The sequence below is a fragment of the Artibeus jamaicensis genome, unplaced genomic scaffold (genome assembly GCF_021234435.1).
Source record: "Artibeus jamaicensis isolate MK-2021 breed Jamaican fruit bat unplaced genomic scaffold, CSHL_Jam_final contig_3126, whole genome shotgun sequence".
Lineage (NCBI taxonomy): Eukaryota > Metazoa > Chordata > Mammalia > Chiroptera > Phyllostomidae > Artibeus > Artibeus jamaicensis.
The window spans coordinates 3,689,795-3,715,263 of NW_026521723.1; the positions used below are offsets into that span (position 1 = coordinate 3,689,795).

At 35.5% G+C, this 25,469-nt stretch overlaps 2 protein-coding genes across 2 annotated transcripts in view; both read left to right on the plus strand.

The window, feature by feature from the left end:
* The window catches only part of ALCAM (activated leukocyte cell adhesion molecule), a 198,332-nt gene that overhangs the window by 15,102 nt on the left and 157,761 nt on the right, over positions 1-25,469 (plus strand). The gene's annotated exons all lie outside the window — the stretch shown is intronic.
* On the plus strand, positions 6,480-19,461 carry LOC119058051 (short transmembrane mitochondrial protein 1-like). The gene has a single exon (XM_037157005.2). The coding sequence runs from the start codon at positions 15,678-15,680 to the stop codon at positions 15,831-15,833; it is 156 nt and encodes a 51-aa protein (XP_037012900.2). The 5' UTR covers positions 6,480-15,677; the 3' UTR covers positions 15,834-19,461.

A 25,469-nucleotide genomic window follows, 5' to 3' on the forward strand; every position in this document is an offset into this window, starting at 1 on the left:
CTTTGTAGACTCTAGATTTAGAGTAAAATAGAGCACGGTGATCATAATAATCTAAGGAAGTGAGAAACATAAACAAATATAGTCTGATTTCTCAAACTTCAGTGTAGCCCCCTTCCAATTCCTTCTCCCACCTCCCATCAAATTGATAGAATATATAAATAGGATCTTGTAACTGATCTGCTTAAAATACTTCAGTGGCTCCCCATTAGAGTAAGGATAAAATCCCAATTCCTGTCATAGCATTTAAGGTCCTTCATACATTTTTTAACACAGTCTTTCTTGAAGTTCCATGCTCCACCCATACTTCTAAGTGAGGTACAGCCTTGTAGTTAGTTCCCTGGGTTTTTATCCTTGTCATGGCTTATTATAAAACTCTCCCTTGCCACCATAACCTTCCTTGACCTGAAAAACAGCCAGCATCTCCACCCTTTAAAACATGATTTAGATGCCATCTTCTCCAGAAACTCTCCCCTAAGCTCCCTAAACTGTCCGTCCTCTGTAATTCCAGAACTAATTTCATTTATTGCCTCTCACCTTTACTATTCTCGTTGCTCTTTCTCAGAGGATTTTTGTGTTCTGGGAGGCAGGAGCTGTGTTTTCTTAATCTTTTTTCCTACTCAGTGTCTATATAGTGTATCCCTAACACATATATGATGACTGGATAAATGCATTAGTCAAAATTACAGATGTTGATTATTAATGAAGACTATTTACAGCTGCAACATTTATTGCAAACTTTATTCACATGTGATTAAGAAATACCTGTATTGAGATGATTTTTTCGTTGCTTTTAGAAATTTAATTAGAGGATGATAAATCTCCTGAATTATGGTTTTTAAAATAAATAAAAACAATAGGATACAGCAAACAATTTGCCATATTCTACCCAAGCTAAGCAATGCAGTAGGAGAAGAAATAGAATAAGATTTGCCTACCTTTTCGTCTGCCAATCTAGGGTTATGTAAAATAAAAACTTGAATAACTTCATTCTTCTAGAGCTTCCAAAGAGATTGAACATTAAGTGTAAGATATTCTTGAGAAATATAAAAATTTATTTAAACTTGTTCACTTTTAAAATTATAAGTTTTTCTAGGGTGATTATATTAACACATTCTCAACAGACAGTAAATGACTGGTAATATTTTATTTTTTCTGTTTTTATTCTTAGATTAAACCTGTGGATCAGGGCATTTTTCAAAATATGATAAATATGGAAAAAATTTCATGAACAAATTGATCAGGTATGCAGGCAATATTTAATATATTTGTATCACAGAAAATAACATGTATATCGTAGGCTATGCCTTGAATACTGTTAACAGTCGACAATATTGTTAAATAATCTAAACAATAACATTTAGAGAAAATTTGCAGAAAATTTGGTTTTATTTTTGCAAACGTATTTTCTATCAAAGCATTTTGAAATTTGAGACAAAAACCTAAGAAAAATTTATGAAAAAATGAAATTATTTTATTTTTACTAAAAAAAATAAACCTGTGCTTTTAAAACTAATGTATCATTTTAAGAAACAGGCCAGTACTGATTTTTTTTAAGTGCAGAATTGGATTTATTGTAGTATCTTGTTATTTGACGGTATTTGATACCTGAAATGTTAATGGGTTTAAGTCTTTCTGATATGTCTGGGCAAAACAGTCTTAATTCTTATAACTTTGTTACTTAAAGCTTAATTTTTTTTCCTTTCCTTTGGATCCTTCCCAGTTGTTCTGAATTTTAACTTCTATATCATTGTTTTATCCTGTCGTTTTTCACAGACAACCTTGCTAATGAATTTTTACTTCTACGGTCCGCGAGTCAGGTTGTTTCCCAAATCCCTGCAGTCTCTAGTATGTTTCTACTATGTTATAAATGTCCTTATTCAGATGAACCAACATCCATCTAACCTGTTGTCACTCTCAGCTCCCACTTATTGGATACCTGCTAAGTTCCATGCATCGTAGCACTTGGCTATAGTAGTAGCACTTTGGCCATAAAATAATGGCCAAAATGTTTTTATAATCAATTTTAAGTTTAAAAACTGTACTTGCTTATTTTTTTTAATTCTAAAATCTAATCTCACTTTCAGTCTTCTCAGTATAGGACTTTGAATACAGTATAGCATATGTATCAAAAAGTAGAGCAAAGATGTTATCAAATAAAGCACTTTCTTATTCTTTTCATAGACTGTGTAAATCTGGTTGGGCCATGTCAATGACCTGTCTATAACTCTTTGGAATCGACTGCCTAATGATTCACGCGTAAGGCAACTGAATACAATTATTTGAGGCCAGCATAAATTTCAACTGTGATTAGTTATAGGTTGCCTTTACGGGTTTATTCACAAATAGAACCCAATCAAATCCATTCTCACTGGCTAGGGACATTGTGCCTTATGCTTAGACTTTGTAAGACTTTCCCCCACATCCTACCTCCCTACTTCTTTTCCCCAGGTCCCCTACCCCTAAACATTGACCCCACTTTCTGACAGCCTAAACGTGGACTTTCATTTTTTGAAATGTATGTATTTGGCCGCTTTCTTATTCAGTTGTGTATTTTTTTTCTTGAAAAAATAAAAATTACATGGAACTGTGTGTTTTACTCTTTCCTGTCAAGTTAGGTACATGTACGAGAAGTGTGTCTGCTTGGGTACAAAGCCCAACTCAGGAACTACTAAAGAACAAGTATCATTAGGTTCCTTTTTTGAGCACAGTCTCCAGTGTTTGGAATGCCACCCTTCTGAACTCAGTCCTTTAATGGGAAAACAAACATCAAAGGTAGTGTGAGCACATTACCCAATATACATAATTTTTTCAATAGTTTCAGTCTTACTCTGGTTAATATCAGATGAAGTGTTGATATTTCAAATGGATGACTTTTGAATTTATCTTCTCTTTTTACCTCAGCTCATTTTTCCAAATGGAAATTTAGATATTTCTCCATGAGAGAAATAGTTAGGATAACTGAGGAATAATTACATTTTCCACAGCATTGTGTAGTAGTCAAAAAGCTGAGGTTCTAGATAAGTTTGTTATAGGAAGGGCAGGAAGAAATAAAAATAAAATAAATAAAATAAAATAAACAATCCTCTCTACTCACAAAAAATAACCAAGAGACCATCAAACAAAGCCCAGAAACATTTTAAACATAAGATCACCTTTTACTTTACTCTTTTGTTGGTTATTTACTTTACCTTCTGGGAATATTACACAATCTATTAGCTTTTCCTCTTTAGATGTTTGGAGGATATGGAATGTACCACTAACTTTTAAAAAAATAACATTGATTCTTGTAACAGAACCAGTGTGTACTTGTTAACCACATAACTGCATTATTAAATATCATTGCTTAACAAATTATAAAATAAAATGAATAAGCAGTTAGGAAATGAGTCCCCATGCAAATGGTCCATACACTCCACTAACTATTGTTTAGTAATTAAATAGAAAGCATTGAACAGCGAGTGCTGGTTTATCACTGTTGAGTCAATAACCATAACCAGGATCATTGTGGAGTTCACAACAGTGACCAGGAACGTGCCATCTCGGTGAGGCCTGAATGCCGGGGATCCGTGGCAGCATGATACAGAAGACAGAAGAGGGAAGAGAAGCCCCAGATTTCAGTTCCACCTTTGTCGGCAGCCCTAGGATTTTGGTTAGTCACTTCAGTTTCTGTTCGCTATTTCTCTGCGTGTGCAGTGACGGTATTAGGCTAGTGGGCTTCCTTCCATGTGATCTTGAGTGTTGCATGATTTCATTCAAGTACCAAATAAAAATGATCTTTACATTGTCTCTTTGTATCGTTCTTCTTTTGTCCTCAACAGTATGCTCAGTTAAGAGGTAGCCCTGTAACATTCTGCAGATTGAGATTCCCACTCACAGTGGACCAAAAATAAGATAATTAAATCATAGAAATAAGAAATATAATATAGGCAAGCACTAACAGGCTATGAAGTTATGATAGACAAGGAGGGGTAAAACCTCCCCCCTATTTAACACTGGACATACATCATGAGAGCACAGAATTACATTTTATTTAAGTCTTCCTATTTTAAATAAAGATGTGGAGAAGTGTAATTTGGTTCAGAGAAAAATAATAAATTAATTAAATCATATAAAACACAGGACCTGTGAAGAGGGGTGCGGGCCTTATGAGAACACTCATCCAAGATTACCTGTTTTTAGAGAAAAGCTAGCCCACAACAATAACAGAACAGGATTCAAATGCTGAAAGAAAAAGGTTTTTCCTTGATTTTGAATTTCCTACTTCTGGGGAGACTCAAATACCACTGTCCCTGATAGTGTAAGGAAATGTTACAGCCACTCGACAGTTGGACATGCTATGTATGTATTCCCCACTCCAGGCAGATAAATTCTGATGTCTCTTTCAATTGGGAGATCAATATGGAAGGATAATAAATTTATGATTAATGCTTCATTTTTCTTATCTATAAAGTAATAGGTTTCTCTTTTTTGCAAGTATTTGTCCAGTTCTCACAACACCATGTATTGAATAGAGTATCCATTGTATGTTTTGGCCTTCTTTGTTAAATAGTAATTGAGCATAAATGCATGGGTTTATTTCTGGACTTTCTATTCTGTTCCATTGATCTATATGGCTGTTATTTCTGCCAGTACCATGCTGTTTTGATTACTGTGGCCTTGTAGTATAGTTTGATATCAGGAAGTATGATTCCTTCAACTTTTTTTTTATTTCTCAAGATTGGTGTGGCTGTTTGGGTTTTTTTGTGGTTTCATATAAACGTTTGGAATATTATTCTAGTTCTGTGAAATAAGCCATTGGTATCTTAATGGGAATTGTGATGAATCTATAGATTGATTTGGGTAGTATGGAAATTTTAATAATGTTAATTATTCCTCCCCATGGACAAGCATATGCTTCCACTTATTTAAATCTTCTTCAATTTCTTTATTCAGTTTCTGAAAAAAATTTTTGAGTACAGGTCTTTTATATCCTTGGAAAAAAATTTTAAGTACAGGTCTTTAATATCCTAGGTATTTTTTTGATGCACTTGTAAATGGGATTGCTTTCTTAGTGTTCCTTTTTGATAGTTTATTATTGCTATATAAAAATGTAACTGATTTCTCGATATTGTTTTGGTATCATGCTACTTTACTGAATTTATCAGTTCTAGTAGTTTTTTGGTGGAGTTTTTAGGGTCCTCTGTATGAAGTACCATGTCATCTGCAAATAATGAGTTTAGATGCCTTTTATTTCTTTTTCTTGTCTGATTGCTATGGCTAGGACTTTCAGTACTGTGTTGAATAAGGGTGATGAATGTGAACATCCCAGTCTTAATCCCAATCTTAAAGAAAATGCTCATAGATTTTGCCCATTGAGTATGATGTTGAGTGTGAGTTTCTCATATATAACCTTTATTTTGTTTTAGTATTTTTCCTCTAGTCTCACTTTGCTGAGAGTTTTTATCATAAATGGGTGCTGGATTTTCATAAATACTTTCTCTGTATCTACTGATGTGATCATATAGTTTTTATTCTTCATTTTGTTTATGTGGTAAATCACATTTATTGAGTTGTGAATGTTGTACCAACCTTGTGTCCCTGAGACAAATCTCACTTCATCATGGTGTATGATCTTCTTAATGTACTACTAGACCCAGTTTGCTAATATTTTTTCAGGATTTTGGCATTTATGTTCATCAGGGATATTGGCCTACTATTTTCTTTCTTTGTAGTGTCTTTATCTGATTTTGGAATTAGGATAATGCTGGGTTCCTAAACTGAACTTTTGAGCCTTCCCTCATCTTGAAATTCTTGGATTAGTTTGAGGAGGGTGTGAGTTATTTTCTCTTGGAATGTTTGGTAAAACTCACCTGTGAAGCCATCTATTCCAGGACTTTGTTGGTAATTTTTGATTACTGTTTCAATTTCACTCATTGTAATATGTCCGTCAAGATTCTCTGATTCTTCATGATTCAGGTTTGGAAGATTGTATGTTTCTAAGAACTTATCTGTCTATTCCAGATTGTGTAATTTATTAGCATAATATTTTATTAATAATTTATTAGTTCATAATATTTTCTTATAATTCTTTGTATTTTCATTTGTGTCATTTGTTACTTTCCCTTTTTCTTCCTAATTTATTTATTTTGGCCCCCTCTCTATTTTTCTTGATGAGTCTGCTTAAAGGTTTGTCAACCTTATTTATCATTTCAAGGTACCAGTTCTTGGTTTTATTTATCTTTTGTATTGTTTTTTACTTTATTTTGTTTATTTCTGCTCTGATATTTACTATTTCCTTTATTCTACTCACTTTTGGCTTTGTTTGTTGTTATTTTTCTAGTTCCTTTGGGTTTAAGGTTAGCTAGTTTAATTTGAAAATTTTCTTGTTTCTTGAAATAGGCATGTAATATCGTGAATTTATATTCCTCTTTGGATTGCTTTCTCTGTGTTCCATTGATTTTCGGTTTTGTGTTCTCATTTTAATTTGTTTCAAGGTGCCTTTTGATTTCTTCCTTGATCTCATTGTTAAACCATTCATTGTTTCAGTAACATGTTATTTAGTCTTCATGTTTCTGTGTGTTTTTTTAGTATTGTTGTGATTGATTTCTAGTTTCATATCATTATGTCAGGGAAGATGCTTGATATGATTTCAAACTTTTTATATTTATTGAGACTTGTTTTATGTCCCAGCAAGTGGTCTATCACAGAAAATGTTCCATGTGTACTTGAAAAGTAGGTATATTCAGCAGCATTTGGGTGAAATGCTCTGAAGATATCAATGAAATTCATCTGATCTAGTGCGTCATTTAATCCACTGTCTCCTTATGATTTTCTCCCTGGAAGATCTGTCCACTGATGTCAATGGAATGTTGAAATCCCCAACTATGACCATATTTCTATCCACCTCTCCCTTTATGTATATTTCATCTGCTTTACATACTTTGGTGCTCCTAGGTTGAGTACATAAATATTTACAAGGGTTATGTACTTTTGTTTGGGAAGCTATTTATTTCTCCTTAAATTTTATTTTTATTTTCTAACCCTTTTTCTTTTTTAAAGATTTATTTATTTATTTATTTATTTATTTTTAAAGAGAGGAGAAGGGAAGGAAAAAGAGAGGGAGAGAAACATTAGTGTGTGGTTGCCTCTCGAGCGTCCCTCACTGGGGACCTGGTCCTCAATCCAGGCATATGAGCTGACTGGGAATCAAACCAGCAACCTTTTGATTCTCAGGCCCGCATTCAATCCACTAAGCTATACCAGCCAGGGTGTACTTCCCCTTAAATTTTAAATGATAAATTTGCTGGGTAAAGTAGTCTTCCCAGACTTCTGGGTAAAGTAGTTGTAGAGCCTTCCTTTTCATCACTTTGAATATTTCAGGCTGATTACTTCTGGGCTGAAATGTTGAAATGTTTTTGTTGAAAAATCCTCTGACCATCTTATGGGAGCTCCCTTGTAGGTAACTCTCTTTTTCTTGCTGATTTTGATTGTCTTTAACATTTTGCATTTTAATTTTGATGTGTCTTGGTGTGGGCCTCTTTGGGTTCATCTTCTTTGGGACTCTCTGTGCTTTCTGGATTTGACATTTTTCCTTTACTGGGTTAGGGAAGTTTTTAGTCATTATTTCTTCAAATATGTTCTTGATCCCTTGCTTTCTCTCTTGTCACTCTGATACCCTATGATACTGATATTCTTATGCTTCGTGTTGTCCGAAAAGTATGTTAAACTAACCTCATTTTTTAAATCCATTTTTAGTTTTTCCTGCTCTTATTGGGTGTTTTTTCCTACCATGTCTTACAAATCATTGATTCGATCCTCTGCTCATCCAACCTGCTGTTTATTCCAGTATATTTTCATTTCTGATATTGTATTTATTTCTGACTGGTTCTTTGTTTGTGGTTTCCTTGTCTTTTTTATGCCATTGACCATCCTTATAACCATTACTTTGAACTCTGTAGCTGATAAATTGCTTGCCTCCATTTCATTTAAATCTTTTTCTGGAGATTTCTCCTGTTCTTTCATTTGGTGCCGGTTTCTTTGTCTCCCCACTTTGTTTGCCTCTTTGTGTTTATTTCCATTAGATAGATGACTCCCAGTCTTGGTGAGTTGGCCTTATGTAGTACATATACTGTGGGGTCAAGTTGTTTAGCCTTCTTTGGAACACCCATAGCTAGGTGCTCCAGCTATTTCCCTTGTGTGGATTATGTGGGCCCTTCTGTTGTATTTGAGTCTTGAATGCTATTGGCTTGTTTGTATGTGGAATTAACCCTCAGGCTGGCTGACTATGAGGCTCAACCCTGACCATGGTATGCAAGTTGCTGCGCAGGTGCCGACCACACAGAGCTGAATTCATATGGACAGATATGTGCAAATAAGGAAGCAAGGAAGGAAGGACTATTCTGTCTTCTTATACCACACACAAGAAGAAATTTAAAATGTGTTAAAGACTTAAACGTTAAACTCAAAACCATGAGAATCCTACAAAAATAAATTAGCAATAAAATCTAGGACATTTCTCACAGCAATATATTTTTCTGATATATCACTTTGGATAAGGGGAAAAAAGAAAAAAATAAACAGATGGGACTGCATCAAATTTAAAAGTTTTTGTTCAGCAAAGGAAACCATCAACAAAACGAGGAGGTAACCCACTGAATGGGAGAACATAGTCAACAATGATACATCTGAAAAGGCTTTAATATCTAAAATGTATAACGAACTCATGTAACTCAACAAACACACACAAAAACCAATTTATTTAAAAAATTGTCAAAGAAACTGATTAGACACTTCTTCAGAGAGGACATACAGATGACCAATAGACATATGAAAAGATGCTTAACATCACTAATCATCAGAGAAATTCAGATTAATACCATGATGAGATATCACCTCACATCTGTCAGAATGACTACCATCAGTACATCCACACACAACAAGTGCCAGAAAAGATGTGGAGAAAGGTAACCGTAGTGCACTGTTGGTGAGGTTGCAGCTTGGTGCAGCCCCTGTGCAAAGGAATATGGAGTTACATCAGAAAATTAAAAATGGAACTACCTTATGACCCAGAGATTTCATACTTGGGAATATATTCAAAGAAATCCAAAACACTAATTTGAAATAATACATGCACCCCTATATTCATTGCAGCATATTTACAATACTCAATATTTGGAAGCAGCCCAAGCGTTCATTAGTAGATGAATGGGTAAAAAATGCTATGGTATATTTATACAATGGAACACTATCCATCCCTAAAAAAAAGGAAATCTTACCATTTGCGAAAGCATGGATTGGCCTGGAGAGCAGTATGCTAAGTGAAATAAGCCAGTCAGAGAAAGACAGGAGGCATAGAATTTTATTTATATGTAGAATCTCATGAACAAAATAAAAAAGCAAAATGAAAACAGATTCATAGATTCAGAGAACAGACTGACAGCTGTCAGAGGGGAGATTGTCGGGGCCTGTATGAAAAAAACCCTCATAGACAGAGACCAGCAACAACAGTGTGGGGGTTACCCCAGGGAAGGTGGGTGAGGTGTGGGAGAAGAGGGTGAAGGGGGAATATACGGTGACAGAAGGAGACCGAGTTGGGGTTGTGAACACACAATACAGTGTACAGGTGATGTGTTATAGAATTGTACATCTGAAAACCATATAATTTTATTCATCAGTGTCACTCCAATAAATTCAATGAAAAAGTGAAAAAATAAAATGCTGATAAAATATGATTCATATTTCAAGTATAATTCAAGACTGCCAATCAAAGTAATATAGAGAAATGTTTCTCTTTTTTTAATTAAAGCCAAGTATTTTTTTTAAATTTATCTTTAGAGGGGAAGGGAAGGAGAGAGGGAGAGAAATATCAATGTATGGTTGCCTCCTGTCTGTCCTCTGATGGGAACTGGCCTGCAACCCAGGCATGTGCCCTGACTGGGAATCCAACCGCGATACTCTGGTTTGCAGGCCCGCACTCAACCTACTCAGCTACGCCAGCCAGGGCCGAGAAATGTTTCTAATATCAAGGGTCACTGACCAACAGAAATAAATGAATGCATAAAAAATAAAGTGATACGAATTTGTAACTTAAGATACTTTCTGTTTCAAATTTTGTATGATTTTTTGAATATTAGGATATTGGACCTGAACTTTAGCTTAATATTTGATGTTAAACGTATCCTTCTAGGAAAAATTGTTTTTGTTTAAAAAAAAACAGATTTTTCTTTCTTTTTTAAAAATCAAATGTAACATGGGTATCTTTGGAATGTAAATAATTAGATTCCAAATGGTTATAACCAGACCCTGTGGGTCTCTAGCTCTTGAAGGCTCAAAGCCCTAACACTTTATAATCAAGATTTAGAGACTATAAATTGAATGGTTACATTAATAATTTTGTGAAAGAAAAGAGGAAGAAAGAATAATGAGAAAAGTTACTTAAGTTGGCAAGTTATGCCTTAGGTAATGACAAGTACCTAAGACAGATATTTAGTTAATTTACTTATTTTGATTTTGGAATTAGACTTTTAATTAAATATAGTACTATCCATGATTACAAAATTTTAGAATAACAGTTATACTTATTTTTTGTTTCTTGCTTCTCTTTCCCTCCCTGGTTTTCTGATATGTTACAGCAAAGCTACAAACATACTGGAATTAAAATGATCCTTCTTTTTTATTGGCATTTTTAATAATACTAGTCCACATTTAAGTTTAAATCACATTCAAGATGAGATTGCAGAGTCTGCTTATTGATTGGTGTCCTGCAGTGATTTGCAAATGTAAAATTGTAATCCTGTATGTTGACTGCTAAAAGATTGTTTAAACATATGGTTAACAAATCCGTGCCTGTGATGAGAAGCGAGTGTGAGAAAAAATACAATAAAGGAAGTTTAAATTTTGTACCAGTAATAATTTTCTGACACCAAAGGTTGTTGAACCCTGTTTAATGAAACTGATTATTTAGAAGCTAGTGGCTTAGTATTGATGGAGAAATGTTCCCCACGTTCTTATGATCCCCACTATTTGGGCCATGACCAAATTCACTTGTAAAATGGTGTATATTTATTCTCACTCTTAAAATTCTCAGTACAAATAAACTTTGCTAACTCATAATGCAAAGAAACTTGTTAACCATTGTTTAATCCGGTGTCTGACCTGAGACACTTGGAGAACCGGTGTTTCAGAAGCATTGCTGGTTGGGCACTGGCCGTGCCATCTGCAGTGAAAGAATTTGGCAGGATGGCTCAGACCATTTTGCTAGTACAGCTCCCTGGAGACCTGAAGGCAAAAGTTATGCTGACTAGCATCTGTGAATGAATGCATAGAAGACATTTATAAAATGTAGGAAGAACATCTGAAGAGAATGAATCCCAACAGCCCTTTTATCACATATGATTTCAGTCAGTTGTTTGAGTTTATTGACTATCTGGCCAACCTCAGCTACCTCATTGACCAACCTGATACCCAGACATCCCAGCCTTGTAACAAAAACTGAATTAAAGAGACTGTGTGCTCCTTCGTCCGCAGGGCCAGCAGGCCAGGAAATGGTTGTGCTGGAGGCATCAGCAGGGCAAGAGTGGACACAGAATATAGGCGTGTACAGCATTCTGTAGTGGAAGTCATTCTGTAGTGGAAGTTTTCTATTACAGTCATCCTGATTCCATGTTGGTACGCTCTAGCCAAGATTGTGAATGTATTAGATGAAATGTGAGGATCTTGTTCTAACTGAAACCTCCATCACTCCCTTTTTTTGTTCTTCTTTTTTTTACTTAAGCACTTTTATGTTGATTTAGAAGGAAGTTTTTCTTTGTCAGTTAATGTTGGTTCCAATCCTTTAAAAACTGTTCACATTTCCTTTACCACATTCACTGTACTAACCCCACTAAACACTTAAAGTTTTGTGGGGTGGTGATGACACAGTTTAGTGATGTCTTAAGAGAAAGCCTTAGTGAAAAACGAACAAGGGTTCTAGAGTAAAAAAAAAGAACATTTCTTTAGTCATGTTCATAAATGAAAAACACTATGTAAATATATTGCACAGGTCAAATGTATTATCCAGACTTAGAATTATTTGATTTCCGCTATAATCTAGAGCTGTATTTCTTCATTATAAATAAAAATATGACAACAGAAGAACAAAAGAAACCTGTTTAGTTCTTAACTAACTACATGTAAGTTTTCTTCATTATTTGGAACTTGTATCTAATTTAACCTTTAAGCTTTAATATGGGCAATTTTAAGTTTGTGGAAATAGCCAATAAGAATTGTATTGTTACTACTTTTTGCTTGATATGTTCAATACTTAGTAATTTGTAAGTGGAACTTAGAGGCCTCAGGGATTTTTGAGGATATAACCTTACTACACAGAATATAGAAAAATTGTATTGCCAAACTAATTTCATACATCGTAGAAAATTTACAAGCATAGATATCTATAAGTAAAACATTTTTCTTATTCTAAGTGAAGAATTGCTTAGAGAAATGGAAACTATTAAATCTTAAGTCTTCATTGGAGGAATTTAGCAGGGAAAAATTCTGTGAGACAGAATTAACCCTCCTAGAAATCTTTGCAACATCAGGGTTGATTCTTTCTGAGTATAGATTTGTACAGAACATATTTATAACTTGCCTGATTCAGACAGACACCATTTGGCCATAGTCTCCTTACAGCTATTCTCTCTGGTGCTTTTCTAAAAGACCACTTTTAGATACCAGCAGTCCAGGTAATGGTGTCTTTTCCATTTTATTCTGGCATTTAGAGATCTAAATTTTTCTGATTTCTAAGCCCTCTTTTGTACCTGAGATTAAGTTTACAGCTAGTTAAGAGCTAATTCAAAAGAGATTAGATTTTAAAACATATGTAAATGTGTTTTAAAAGGAACAACTAAAAGAATAAGACATATAAACATTAACATAGAGAATAAAAGATTTTTGCTTTTTTGTAATTTGAAAGTATAATGAACACCTGCCTTCAGGTAATAAACAGTTTTAGAGTATTTGCACCGACCACACTGTCAACTATTGAAGCTAGGCTGATATAAATAAAAGTGCTTTCATTTTATAAGCTAGCTTGGACACTATACTGAAGGCATTAGGAATCTCTTCAAATTGCCATAGTAATACAACAGCCACAGGAGCAAACAAAAAGCATGAATGTGTTTTCGCAATGTAGTTCCAGTCTGGTTCCTCAAGAGTACCATCCGGTAGGCAGAATACTATGACACTTTCATGAAGTGTGGTCACAGCATGTAAAACACATAAAACTGAAAGAATTAAAAGTTATTCTTAGACCATTGAAGTCACCGAGGAAGTACAGGACACTTCGGGGCAGGCTCCTGACTATGTGCAGTTTCCTTTTCACGTCTCTGGGTGTGCCCACAACATGACTCAGTACTTGTATATTTTCTGGATGTGTGACAGAGGGGCAAGCATAGACATGTTGAGACATTTCTGGTTCCCTTTTTTTGAGGGGGTGGTTAATCAGGAAAAAATTATTCTATTTTATTTTTAATAAATTTACTGGGGTGACATTGTTTTAAAATTTTATAGGTTTCAGGTGTACAGTTCTCTAACACATCATCTGTATATTGTACTGTGTGTTCACCACCCCAAGTCATGTCTCCAGTCACCTGTTGAAGACACACATAGCCATAGACAGGAAGCTGCCACCCTCACTTGCAGATGCCTGGGCTCTTCTAAGTTCCTGTTCCATCTCTAAGAGGAATTTTAGAGTTTTTCTGCTTCTTAGCTGCCGTTTACATTCAGTAAGGCCTCAGGGATTTCCTTTGATCTCTTCGTCCTTGGCTGACTTTGTAAACCAGACCTTTGTCTTGGGGAATTTTTGGTAAGTTATCACTTTTAAGGAAACGTGAGACATGAAACATGTTCCACAAAGTACTCTTGAAAAATGATTTTCTGTATTTGAGAGTTCCATTGAATACATTTCGAAGTACACAACTCTATGGCCTTCTGCTGGCACTCAGCCATTTATTGTCATGAGCAATTATTCAGTCTGGAAAATGATTTGTTTTTTACTTTAAGATTAATTGCAGCCATACAGAAATTGTGGCAAGCCAATGACTATATGTTGTTGGAAAATTAGTTAATAATTCAGTAGCGGTGTTCACAGCCACAGTTGTTCTCAAATGTCATTGCTTCCTCTAGCCCCAGCTGAAGGAGAAGTGGGTGAGTAAAAAGGTCTCTATACCATGGCTGGGACAAAGCAGACTGCCCACAAATCCACCAGTGGAAGAGCACCAAGGAAGCCACTGGCTACCAAAGCCACTCACTCACAAGAGCACACCTTCTACTGGAGGGGCAAAGAAACCTCATCATCACAGGGCTAGTGCTGTGGCCCTTCCTGAAATTAGATGTTATCAGAAGTCCATTGAAATTCTTATTTGCAGATTTCCCTTCCAGTGTCTGGTGTGAGAAACTACTCAGGATTTCAAAACAGATCTGCCCTTTCAGAGTTCAGCTATTAGTACTCTGCAGGAGGCAAGTGAAGCCAAACTGGTTGGTTTTTTTGAAAACACCAACCTGTGTGCTATCCATACCAAACACTTAACAATTATACCAAAAGACATCCAGCTAGCCCACCATGAACATGGGAAATGTGCTTAAGAATCCACTATGATGGAAAACATTTCATTCTTTAAAAAATCTTCTCCATGGCCCCTTTTTAAATCGACATGCAGCAGCTGAGCTGCTGGCAACCACAGAGGTACCTCTTGCAAAGGAAATATTTGGTTATCCAAGAGCTGGCCTAGGCAAAGAAATAGAAGTATTCTGTTGGCAGGATGTGGATGTGAAGAAACAGAAAGAATAATGGATTTATTTCACTGCCCACACTTGGAAGAATCTATTTCAGAGAAGTAAGGGAAAGTCACACATAACTAACTGTGTCTGTGAGACCCTGATGCATAGGAGGATGGCTTTTCTGTGTGTGAATAACATCGGCCCCTATCATCAAAGCTAAAGCACACGTCAGTGAAGCTGGAAAAAAGCTGAGCCTCGAGTTCAGATAACTGTTGGGAGAATTTGTCCACAGTTGCTTAAAATTACTAATGATTGAATGTCAGCTTGTTGTGTGTGTGTTTAATAAATATGATCCATATTTGGAAGTATAAAAAGAGTTCTTTTTTTCTTGTTATTGATAGTTCTGAATTTTTGATACATATTTTTGGTGGGGTCAAAAGTTACCTAAGTGTATGATTGCAAGTAGAAAATAGACAGAAAACAGAGATTGGTAGTTTTCCTATTTTCATTTGTGTGCAAATTGTTTAAATATATGTATATATTTTTAAAATACATATATATGCGGGGACAAAAAGCATTAATGCAAGTCAAAATGTTTCAGTGAACAAGTTTCAGCAGTTCAACTTTATAACAATATAAATAAACCTGGACAATGCCAGCATTTGGATTTTTTTAACAAGTAAATTTCTTATTGATGGCAACTAAAGGGTGTTTGCAGCATTTTTATCACACAGTGAATACCATCTATTCACCATACTTTTTTGAGTTGTCCTACACGCAACTACACGTATTTAATGCTGTCTCCTGTGCCGTTCCCGTATGTTTGCTATTAAAGTACATCAAACTAGCTGAAGGCAGGTCCCGCCCCTGGCAGCAGGAGAGGCAGGATATTGACGGCCCACTGAGCTGTCACCACCGTTATTACCATCTTTGCCGACATCATGCTCCAATTCCTGCTTGAATTTACTTTTGGCAACTGGGTTGGAATGTATCTGGCTCAGAATTATGACATACCAAACCTGGCTAAAATGCTTGAAGAAATTGAAAAAGACTTGGATGCCCAGAAGAAGCACCCCCCCGCCCCGCCCTGTTCATGAGGCGCGTTCCAGCCCTGCGCCCTGGCAGTCCTGACCCTGCTGTCCTCGCGGGCTTCCTCCTGGATCTGAACCAAAAGCCCGTGTCTTACTCTCCAGTCTCTGCCTTTGCTCCACCCTGCGTGGCCTTCGAGCACACAGGGGCCACAAGTTAAGAACTGTCCTCATGTTTCCAACACCCTCACCTCTTTTCTTCCTCCTGCCAGTTGCTTGGAGGGTCCTGAGGCTGGAATTATGGTGCTAGATTAGTAAACATAGCCTTTAATTAGTGGTCTCTCCCTTATTCTTTGGGACATCTACTGCCTTTTCCATAACAAAGCAAGCTGACTTTTGTATAGCTGATCAGATATAAATAATGCTGATTTCACCATTTAGTGATTATAATGGGTGTTGAAACATTCGGCACTAAATTATGTTGTTTCAAGGTCATTGAAATTAAAAATCTAGAAGCCAAAAAATACATTAAACTATAAAACAATAATTCACTAGCTTACAGAGATTGTCTTTGCTTTTTTCTGAATCTATAATAGTGTCCTCTATAATAGTTTGCTTTATAATATAGTTATTTCTTTTCATTAATATGGAAAGTAAAAGCCTTATATTTGGTGAAACAAATGTGCGGTAGATACTAACAACCATTGTTCATAGAGAGTTTTTCATAACATTGGTGGAAGCACAGCATATAAATCACGTATCTCATGCTGCAAGTGTTGTACTCAAGGTTTATCACAAGTTAACAATCAGCATGTATGATTTATATCAAATGACCTTCCTGCCAACTTATTGACAAAGGATTTGTGCTATCAACTTTTTTCATGGTTGCTTTGGACCCATTCATATTTCTCAGTTAAAAATACGTTAAGTGCCACAGTGGAGTACACTTTTACATTTTAGTTCGAACAGTATTGGATGGAACATTTTCGGGATAATATTTCATACATTGTTATTCTAATCTCACATGGTATAATACATGCCTAGAAATTTTGTCCTTGGATAATATACAGAAATGCAGAAATCCAAAGCAATGGTTAGCAGCCACTTCTCATATGCAGATGATTCTCCTACTAGGTTGTTCTCTGTGTACACTGATGCGGTGTATTTGTTCTGTCTGATTTCAAGTGACATTTCCATGCTAGCTTTCTATTTTGGATCTTTTCCTCTGAAAATATCCTTTTCTCTTATTAAAATAAAAGCAATTAACAATATATGACCCATGGTTCTAGCACCTACAGTGTACAGAATGTTTTATTACAGAGACATGAATTTACAGGATACAGCTTAAATTTTAAAAAAAAAAGGAAATATCTGTAATGACCGGAGATGGTACAGCTAAGACTTAGGACTTGGTAACTAATTAGAAACAAGGGTGTGAATGCTATTGGCTCTCTCTGTCCCCATTTCTCAGTTCTTTTTATGTGCTATCTTCTCTTTTTGTGCAGACTATTATATTTTAATTCTAATGCCATATGGCAGCGTATACCTCCTGGATTTGGCCCTTTTCTAGTTAATAAACTACCAAGTACAGTTTGCTTAGTTTTGATTCCAAATGTGCACAGAAAGGATTCTGATTGGCTCAGTTGGTGGGTCAGGTACCAACTTAGGACCAATCACCTACAAATGGTGGAGGGGAAGATGGCAGATTTCTGTGCAGTTTCACAAAAACGGGGGATGTGATAACAAAGAACTGCGCAGGCAAAATAATACTAAAGCACTTTTTAACTTAATTAACCTAATATTTATTAGACATCCATTTTAAGCTAGCCATTGTGTATAGCTGTTGTCCTAGATAAAGAAGAAGATACAGTATCTTCATCCAAAATGTGTTGAAAAGGCACAGCCACTGCACCAATCATTGGAGTGCAATGCAGACAGAAAAGGAAGTTTGGTGAGGATCAACTGGAGAGAAATAGGCGGTTATGAAAATAAGAGGTTTGATCCTTTTCAGAATTTTTGGGATAGAAGAGAGCAAGCCAAAGGGACAGAATCAAACTTGGAAGCAAATGGGGGTTGACTGAGCCTAGTGTTAAAGCTGGAGGAAATGGGAGAAGAGCACTTAGGAACTTGCTGGGTTTCTTCCTCAAAGATTAAACCAGAAGATGGATGAAGGCATTAGTAACAGTTGAATTTTCAAGTAAAAGTGTAGTGGACTTAAATCAATAGCTTAGGGCACTCTTTGACATTATCTTGTATGTAGGAGCTTAAATGCCGTAGAACCGTAACTTCCCTGCTGCCCGGTCCTCTGTTCTATGGTTCTTTTTTCCTGTTTTGGATGCTCATGGTGTCAGCGTTATTGGCATGGTTAACCCCACAGATGGCATTCAGGAAAAGTGATTGTCCCCTCATGGGTTATCATTTCTTTCCAAAGATGGCTTTTGGATTCATTTCCTAGCATTTTTATAGTTCTTTTGTTAATGTTAGCACGTGAACTAGTAATTATTATATAAAGGACATGTATAACACTAAGTGGCATTAAAGTATTTAAGTTTTTTTGTTGGCTTTTGGACAATTTTAAGGTTGTGCTGACAGGTTTCCTCTTGCAGATAAATTAAAATACTTTTTTAAAGTAATGTTTCTTGGCGAGGCTATACTCAATGGTATTCTAGAGTTCAAATGTATTACTTTGCCCAATTTTCTATTTTGTATGAAAGTTTATAATTCAAACAGAAGTACAATAAAAGTGTCTCTCCTGAAATTGTACTTTGTGAAACAAGGATGGCCATTACTCTGCCCCTTGAGGTTCATAAATTTTCCCCTTGGCACGTGTTCCCTGGGTTAACTGGCAATAAAAGTTTAGCGTTTACCCATACAAACGTTGTTATTTTCTCATATTTTTCATTTTGTTCATTCTCTGTAAACAATGGTTTTGAAAAAATAAAACATATCTTTTGAAGGTTATACACATGTGGGGGGCAAAAGTAGGTTTACAGATTTTATATGGAATGTAATACAATAACTAATAAGTGATAGAATAAGAATAAGTGACCACAGCTGAAAACCTGCTTTTTGCCCCACCCAGGACATATGAATTAAACCTCTGTAAAGTGCTAGAGTTGTCTTGTGATGCAGAATTCCATGAATATATCATGCTGAAAAACATGAAGTGATAGCTGAAAGTTTAAATGATTAAATTAAGAAAATGATTTATGCCAGTTACTGATGATAGGTGACAGAACCCTTTTTTAAGACCAATCTCTCCTCATATAACATCCCCACAACAACAGCAACAACAGACTACCCACCTGCAAATTCAAAACTAGTTACATAATGATCGTCATGATGTTTTTCTATTGTTGTTCAGCTACAGTTATCCTGCCTTTTCCCCATTGCTCACCCCTACACTCCCTCCCCACTCCCACGATCAACACCCCGCATTGTTCATGCCCATGTGTCCTCTATTTCTGTTGATTTGCTTGCATTTATGCCCTTCTTCTCCCCGTTATCCTCCAACCCCCTCCCCTCTGGTCACTGTCACTTTGTTCTTTATTTCCAAGTCTCTAGTTGTGTGTTGCTCATTTGTTTGTTTTGTTCATTAGGTTCCACTTATAGGTGAAATCATACGGTATTTGTCTTTCATTGCCTGGCTTATTTCACTTAGCGTAATGTGCTCTAGTTCTACACAGGCAGTCCCAAAGGGTAGGAGTTCCTTTTTTTCGTTCTGCTGCACAGTATTCCACTGTGTAAATGTACCAGTTTTTTTTATTATTTATTTATTTATTTATTTATTTATTTATTTATTTATCTTTTAGAGGGGAAGAGAAGGAGAGAGGTAGAGAAACATCAATGTATGGTTGCCTTTCGTGCGTCCCCTGCTAGGAACTGGCCTGCAGGGAACCGGCCTGCAACCCAGGCATGTGCCCTGACTGGGAATTGAACCGCAATTGTCTGGTTCACAGGCCCGCGCTCAATCCACTGAGCTATACCAGCCAGGGCTGTACCAGTGTTTTGATCCATTCATTTACTGATGTGCACTTAGGCTGTTTCCAGCACTTGCATATTATAAATAATGTTGCTCTGAACGTTGGGGTGCATAGTCTCTGTTGAATTGATGATTCATGATATTTTTGGTATAGCCCCAGCAGTTGGATCACTGGATTGAAAGGTAGTTCCATCTTTAGTTTTTTAAGGAAATTCCATACTGTTTTCCATAGTGGCTGCACCAGTCTGCATTCCCACCAACGGTGCACTAGGGTAACCTTTTCTCCACATCCTTTGTCAGGGCTTGTTTGTTGATTTGTTTATGATGGCCATTCTGACTGGTCTGAAGTAGTATCTCATTGTGGTTTTAATTTGCATCTCTCTGATGGCTAGTGATGTTGAGCATATTTTCATGTATTTATGGACCCTCTGTATGTCCTCCTTGGAGAAATGTCTGTTAAAGTCCTTTACCCATTTTGTAATTGTTTTTTTTTTGTCTTCCTGGTGTGGAGTCATGTGAATTCTTTATATACTTTGGAGATCAAACCCTTGTCTGAGGTATCATTGGCAAATATATTTTCCCATACATTTGGTTCCCTTTCATTTTAATGTTGTTTTCTTTAGCTGTGCAGAAGCTTTTTAGTTTGATGTGATCTCATTTATTTATTCTTTTCTTTATATCGCTTGCCATAGGGGATGTATTGGTGAAAATAGTGCTGTGTGGAATATCTGAAATTTTTCTGCCTCTGTTTTTCTCTAGGACATTTATGGTGTCACAATTTATATTTAAGTGTTTTATCCACCTTGAATTTATTTTTATGTATGGTATAAGTTGGTGGTCTATTCATTTTTTTACATGTACTTGTCCAGATCTCCTAACATCATTTGTTGAAGAGCCTATTTTTACTCCATTTTATGTTCCTGCCCTGTTTGTCAAATATTAACTGACTGTATTGGCATGGGTTTATTTTGGGGCTCTCTATTCTATTGCATTGATCTGTGTGTCTGTTTTTATGCCAGTACCGGACTGATTTGATTAGAGTTGTCTTGTATTATAGTTTAATATCAGGTATTATGATCCCTCTTACTTTGCTCTTCTCTCTCAAAATTGCTGAGGCTATTTGGGATCACTTATGGTTCTCTATAAATTTTTGAAATATATTTTTAAAGAACGTTTTGATTTTCAAATACAACTGATTCTAGATTTGATTAAGAATTCACTCATTTTAGTGAAGGTTTTAACAAAGTTTAACTTCTATAAATGAAATTATTTGCCAACATTAAAAATACCTAAAAATGATGATTTGAGATATCTTTTAATTCGACTTCATTGAAGAAAAAGCTTTTTAAAAAATAATTTATTTAACAAATATAGTCCCACAGAGCTTTCATTTTAGTGGAGCGGTGGTTCTCACTGGGGCACACCTCACATCCTCGGGAGAGCCTGCTAAAAACATAGATGGCTGTGCCCACCCGCTACAGTTCCAGATTGATTCAGTACTTCTGATGTGGAGTCTAGAATTTGTATTTCTAACAGGTTCCCATTTGTTGCTGATGCTCCTGGTCCTGCGACCACACTTGAGAACAGCTGTGCTAGAGGAAGGCAGTGTTGTCTATCCCCCAGGTCTCTAATTAGTCTACCCTCTGCTCACCCAGGCCCACTGCAAAAACCCCCTCTGCAGTTATTTCCAGTAATAAAAATGCTTCCCATAAATTCAGTCTGGTGTGTGGATAGTGCACAAATTGTATAGTTGCTTATCAAATTATCAAGAAACAAATGAGGTCAGATAGACATAATTTTGAAAGACAAAGCTGCCTTGTTTATCCAAGTAAAAATGTATTATCAGCATTATGGCCTGATTTTCAATTTAATCATCATTTTATTTTAACATAAAGCTTTTCTTTCTGATTTTTTGGTAACCCTCCAGGTTTCCATAGTCTTTTAAAAGTGATAGCCAATGGTTCTTTATTGCAATAATTAAGATGGATAGCAGCATGCCAGCTGGAATGACTACACTTGTGTTTGTTGTATAAATTATTTCCCTAGTATGAAAGCCTCTTTTATGGCTTCTACTTTGGTTATATCTTTTGTACCCTAAATCATTAAACAGAGCATGTTTAGGGGAGATGTTTATAAAGAAACTGCTAATATTTACCAATTTTTATTCAGCACTAATTCATGCCTGCATTTTCCTTAGCATGGAGATTGCCTTTTACTTTGTTCCTTCTGCCAAGAGCAGCAAAAGGGCCTTTAACCCTCATGAGCCTGGTTTTCCTTTCTTTTTTTTTTGCTACCTTTATACTGCCTTTCTTTAGTTCTAATTCTAATCCCTTTTTCTTATGACTCCTGAGTGGCTTTGGAGAGTTCAACCAAAGTACATAGAAACATAGCCCCAAATGTGAATTTTTAATGTTATATTTGAATTTCCCTTGAAACACAGACAGCAATAGACTTGTCATTTTTTAAATGCTTCTTGAGTTTAATGGTTCTTTTCATTTCAAAGATAGGTGGACATCAAATTCAACAGAAATTATTCAGATAAAGTTTGGATACTAGTCACCCTATTTTTGTATCCATAATGTAGCACCTAATTCATTTCAGTAAATATTTGCTGACTATTTTTGTTCCATACATTTGGCTTTAAAGGAAATTGCATGTCATTGCAATATATTTACAATGCTTATCCTCCCTTTTAAACTTTATAAATCTGAAAAGAAATACAAAAAAGTAACACAATGCCAGAACATTTAGTTATTTTCCATATGCCAAATAACTAGTTAAAACAATTCAGAGTAGCTAACAAGAAATATTTAGTCATAATGACTATGTTATTGCAAATATATATGTATATATATATATATTAGAGCTCTGCAGATTTATTGTCTGCAACTCTTTATATTTCCATACAGATTTCAATATAAAGAAAAACAGTGAATGAAATAAGCAAGAGACTATACCCAGTTATTGTTATCATGTTAATTTCTCTATCTTGTAATGGTTTAATGCTATATCTTGATAGGTTTATGCTTTTGATCCAATTTCACAGGTTAGACTTTTCTTACTACCCAGTCTTTGAAAACCTTCCCTCCTTGGAAAATAAATCCAAAAGAGCTGGTCAGTTTAGACAGACAACAAGGATCACTCTGTTTGGAAAACTTTGGCTCTTTTTCAGCAGAGTTGCCACTGGTCTGAGAATACAGAGTATTCACATCCACTGGCTAAAATTAACTTGTTTAGCAGACAGCCTGCATCTCTGTATGAGAACCGTTCTTAAAAGGTAGCCAATGCCATCCTAACTCCCCTTATCTGGTGCCTCACTATCACCTCCTTTCTGTCACTGACTTATTAGTACTTGTATTTTTGTATACAGATTTTGTATGTTGTCACTACTATTATTTAAAGTAACTAAAGTTAAAAACATGGCAGCTGGAAGGAGTAACTAACATTGTCCTTTGAAGGCCAACAAAATTAATTTGGTTACTTTAAATGTGCAAATGAAGAATGAAAGGAGTAAATATCTCCTTGGGTCATTAATGAGATGATATAATATTTTTATAGAAATATACTTTATTATTATTATTAGGTTTATTATTAATTAGGTTTATTATTAGGTTTTGAAAATGATTTTTTGACATCTCTAAGTGTAATTTAATTTATAAATAACAGAAACAGAAAACTGTACTTGAAAAATAACTAAATTAAAAAAAATAACAGAAACAGAATGTTATCATGTTCACACGTATAAAATATTTGAAAAGAGTTTTAAAATAAAAAATTGAATTTTTATTTTATTCTTTAATAGTGTTGAATGGTAACTCTTGATCAATAGACTGTTTAAATGAAATATTTTCTTTTTAAAATCCCAGCTTGATGAAGAGGTAATTGGTATAACACTGTGTAAGTTTAAGGTGTACAATGGATTGATTTGACACATTTATAAATTGCAAAAAATTACCACCAGAGTATTAACTGTCACCTTCTCCCATCATATAGTTACCATTTCTTTTTATGGTGAGAACATTTGCTATCCTCTCTGTTGGCAATATTCAAGTGTACGATATGTTATTATTAACTATAATCAACACGAGATACATTAGATCCTCAAACTTGTTAGTCTTATAACTGGAAGTGCACCCTTTGAGCAGCATCTCACCATTTGCTTCAGACCCCGAATCCTGGCAGCCCCTCTACTTGTTTCCAGGGTTGGTTTTTTCCCTAGATTCCACCTAGAACTGAGATCATACAGTGTTTGTCTTTCTCTGTCTGACTTGTTTGATTTAGCATGATGCTCTGAAGGTCCGTCCATGTTGTCATGAGTAGCAGGATTTCCTCTTTTTTCATGGCCGAATTATACAGGGTGGGGCAAAAGTAGGTTTACAGTTGTAAGTATGTGAAACACAGAGTTTATTCTTGTATTATTATTTATTAATTGTATTATTTTCTATATGAACAACTATAAACCTATTTTGCCCCACCCTGTGTATATGTGGTATGTATGTATGTGTGTATATACATACCATTTGAAAATTATTTTCTGACATCTCTAAATGTCATTTAATTTTTTGTATGTGTATATATATATGCACACGTATGTATACACCACACACACCAATGTGTACATAATCACACACATATACACCACATCTTTTTTTTTAAGTTTTTAAAAAGATTTTATTTATTTATCTTGAAAGGGGAAGGGAAGGAGAGAGGGAGAGAAACATCAATGTGTGGTTGCCTCTCGTGCGTCCCCTGCTAGGAACTGGCCTGCAACCCAGGCATGTGCCTTGACTGGTGATGGAACCGCGATCCTTTGGTTTGCAGGCCTGTGCTCAATCCACTGAGCTACACCAGCCAGGACCACATCTTTTTTATCCATTCATTCTTTGGTGGACATGCAGGTTGTTTCCTTATCTTGGCTATTATGAATAATACTACAATAAAACTGAGAGTGCAGATATCTTGTTGCTATCCTATTTCCATTTTCTTTGGATATATACCTAGAACTGAAATTAGATTGTTGGAGCATATGGTAGTTCTATTTTTAATTTTTGAGGAACTTCTATACTGTTTTCTATAGAGGCTATACCAAGCATAAGGTATTCTTTGCATTTATATAATGATTTCATTAACGCTCTTCTGTAATTTTATGGATTCGGAACAGTCATGCAGTGGTAATAAGCATGTTAATATTTTTCAGGCACACTTTCAGAGATGAGTCCAAGGCCCTCAGGAGTTTTATGCAGAGAAAGAATTCTTCCTACACAGATTATAGAAATACTGAGGTGAAAGATTTTTCTGAAGATGTGATGCTGTTTGTGGTGGTGGTGGAAGAAGAGGTGGGATTTGCTGGGTGAAGGAGGTGAAGAGAAGAGAAACTAATCTATAGTTCTGAAAAATAGAAGGGAAACAGCAATAACCATGTCCTTCTGGGGTAGTGGATAATGAAAAACACTCAAGCAAAGAGAATGATAAAAATAATGCTTCTGAAACTCTACCAAACCTTCTCCTTATGTTTCAAGTATATGGCTTATACAGAGAACAAGTAAAACAACTTATTCTTAGATAACATAGTGATTTCCATTATACTCAATTAAAATTTCTGTCAAGAAATGTGCTAATTTTAGACACTTTGTCCAATTGTGAGGAATTTTGAGTACTAACAATAAGTGGATTTTTGTATCATAGCTTGCCATTAAGAGCTATACAATTACAAGGAATTTAGG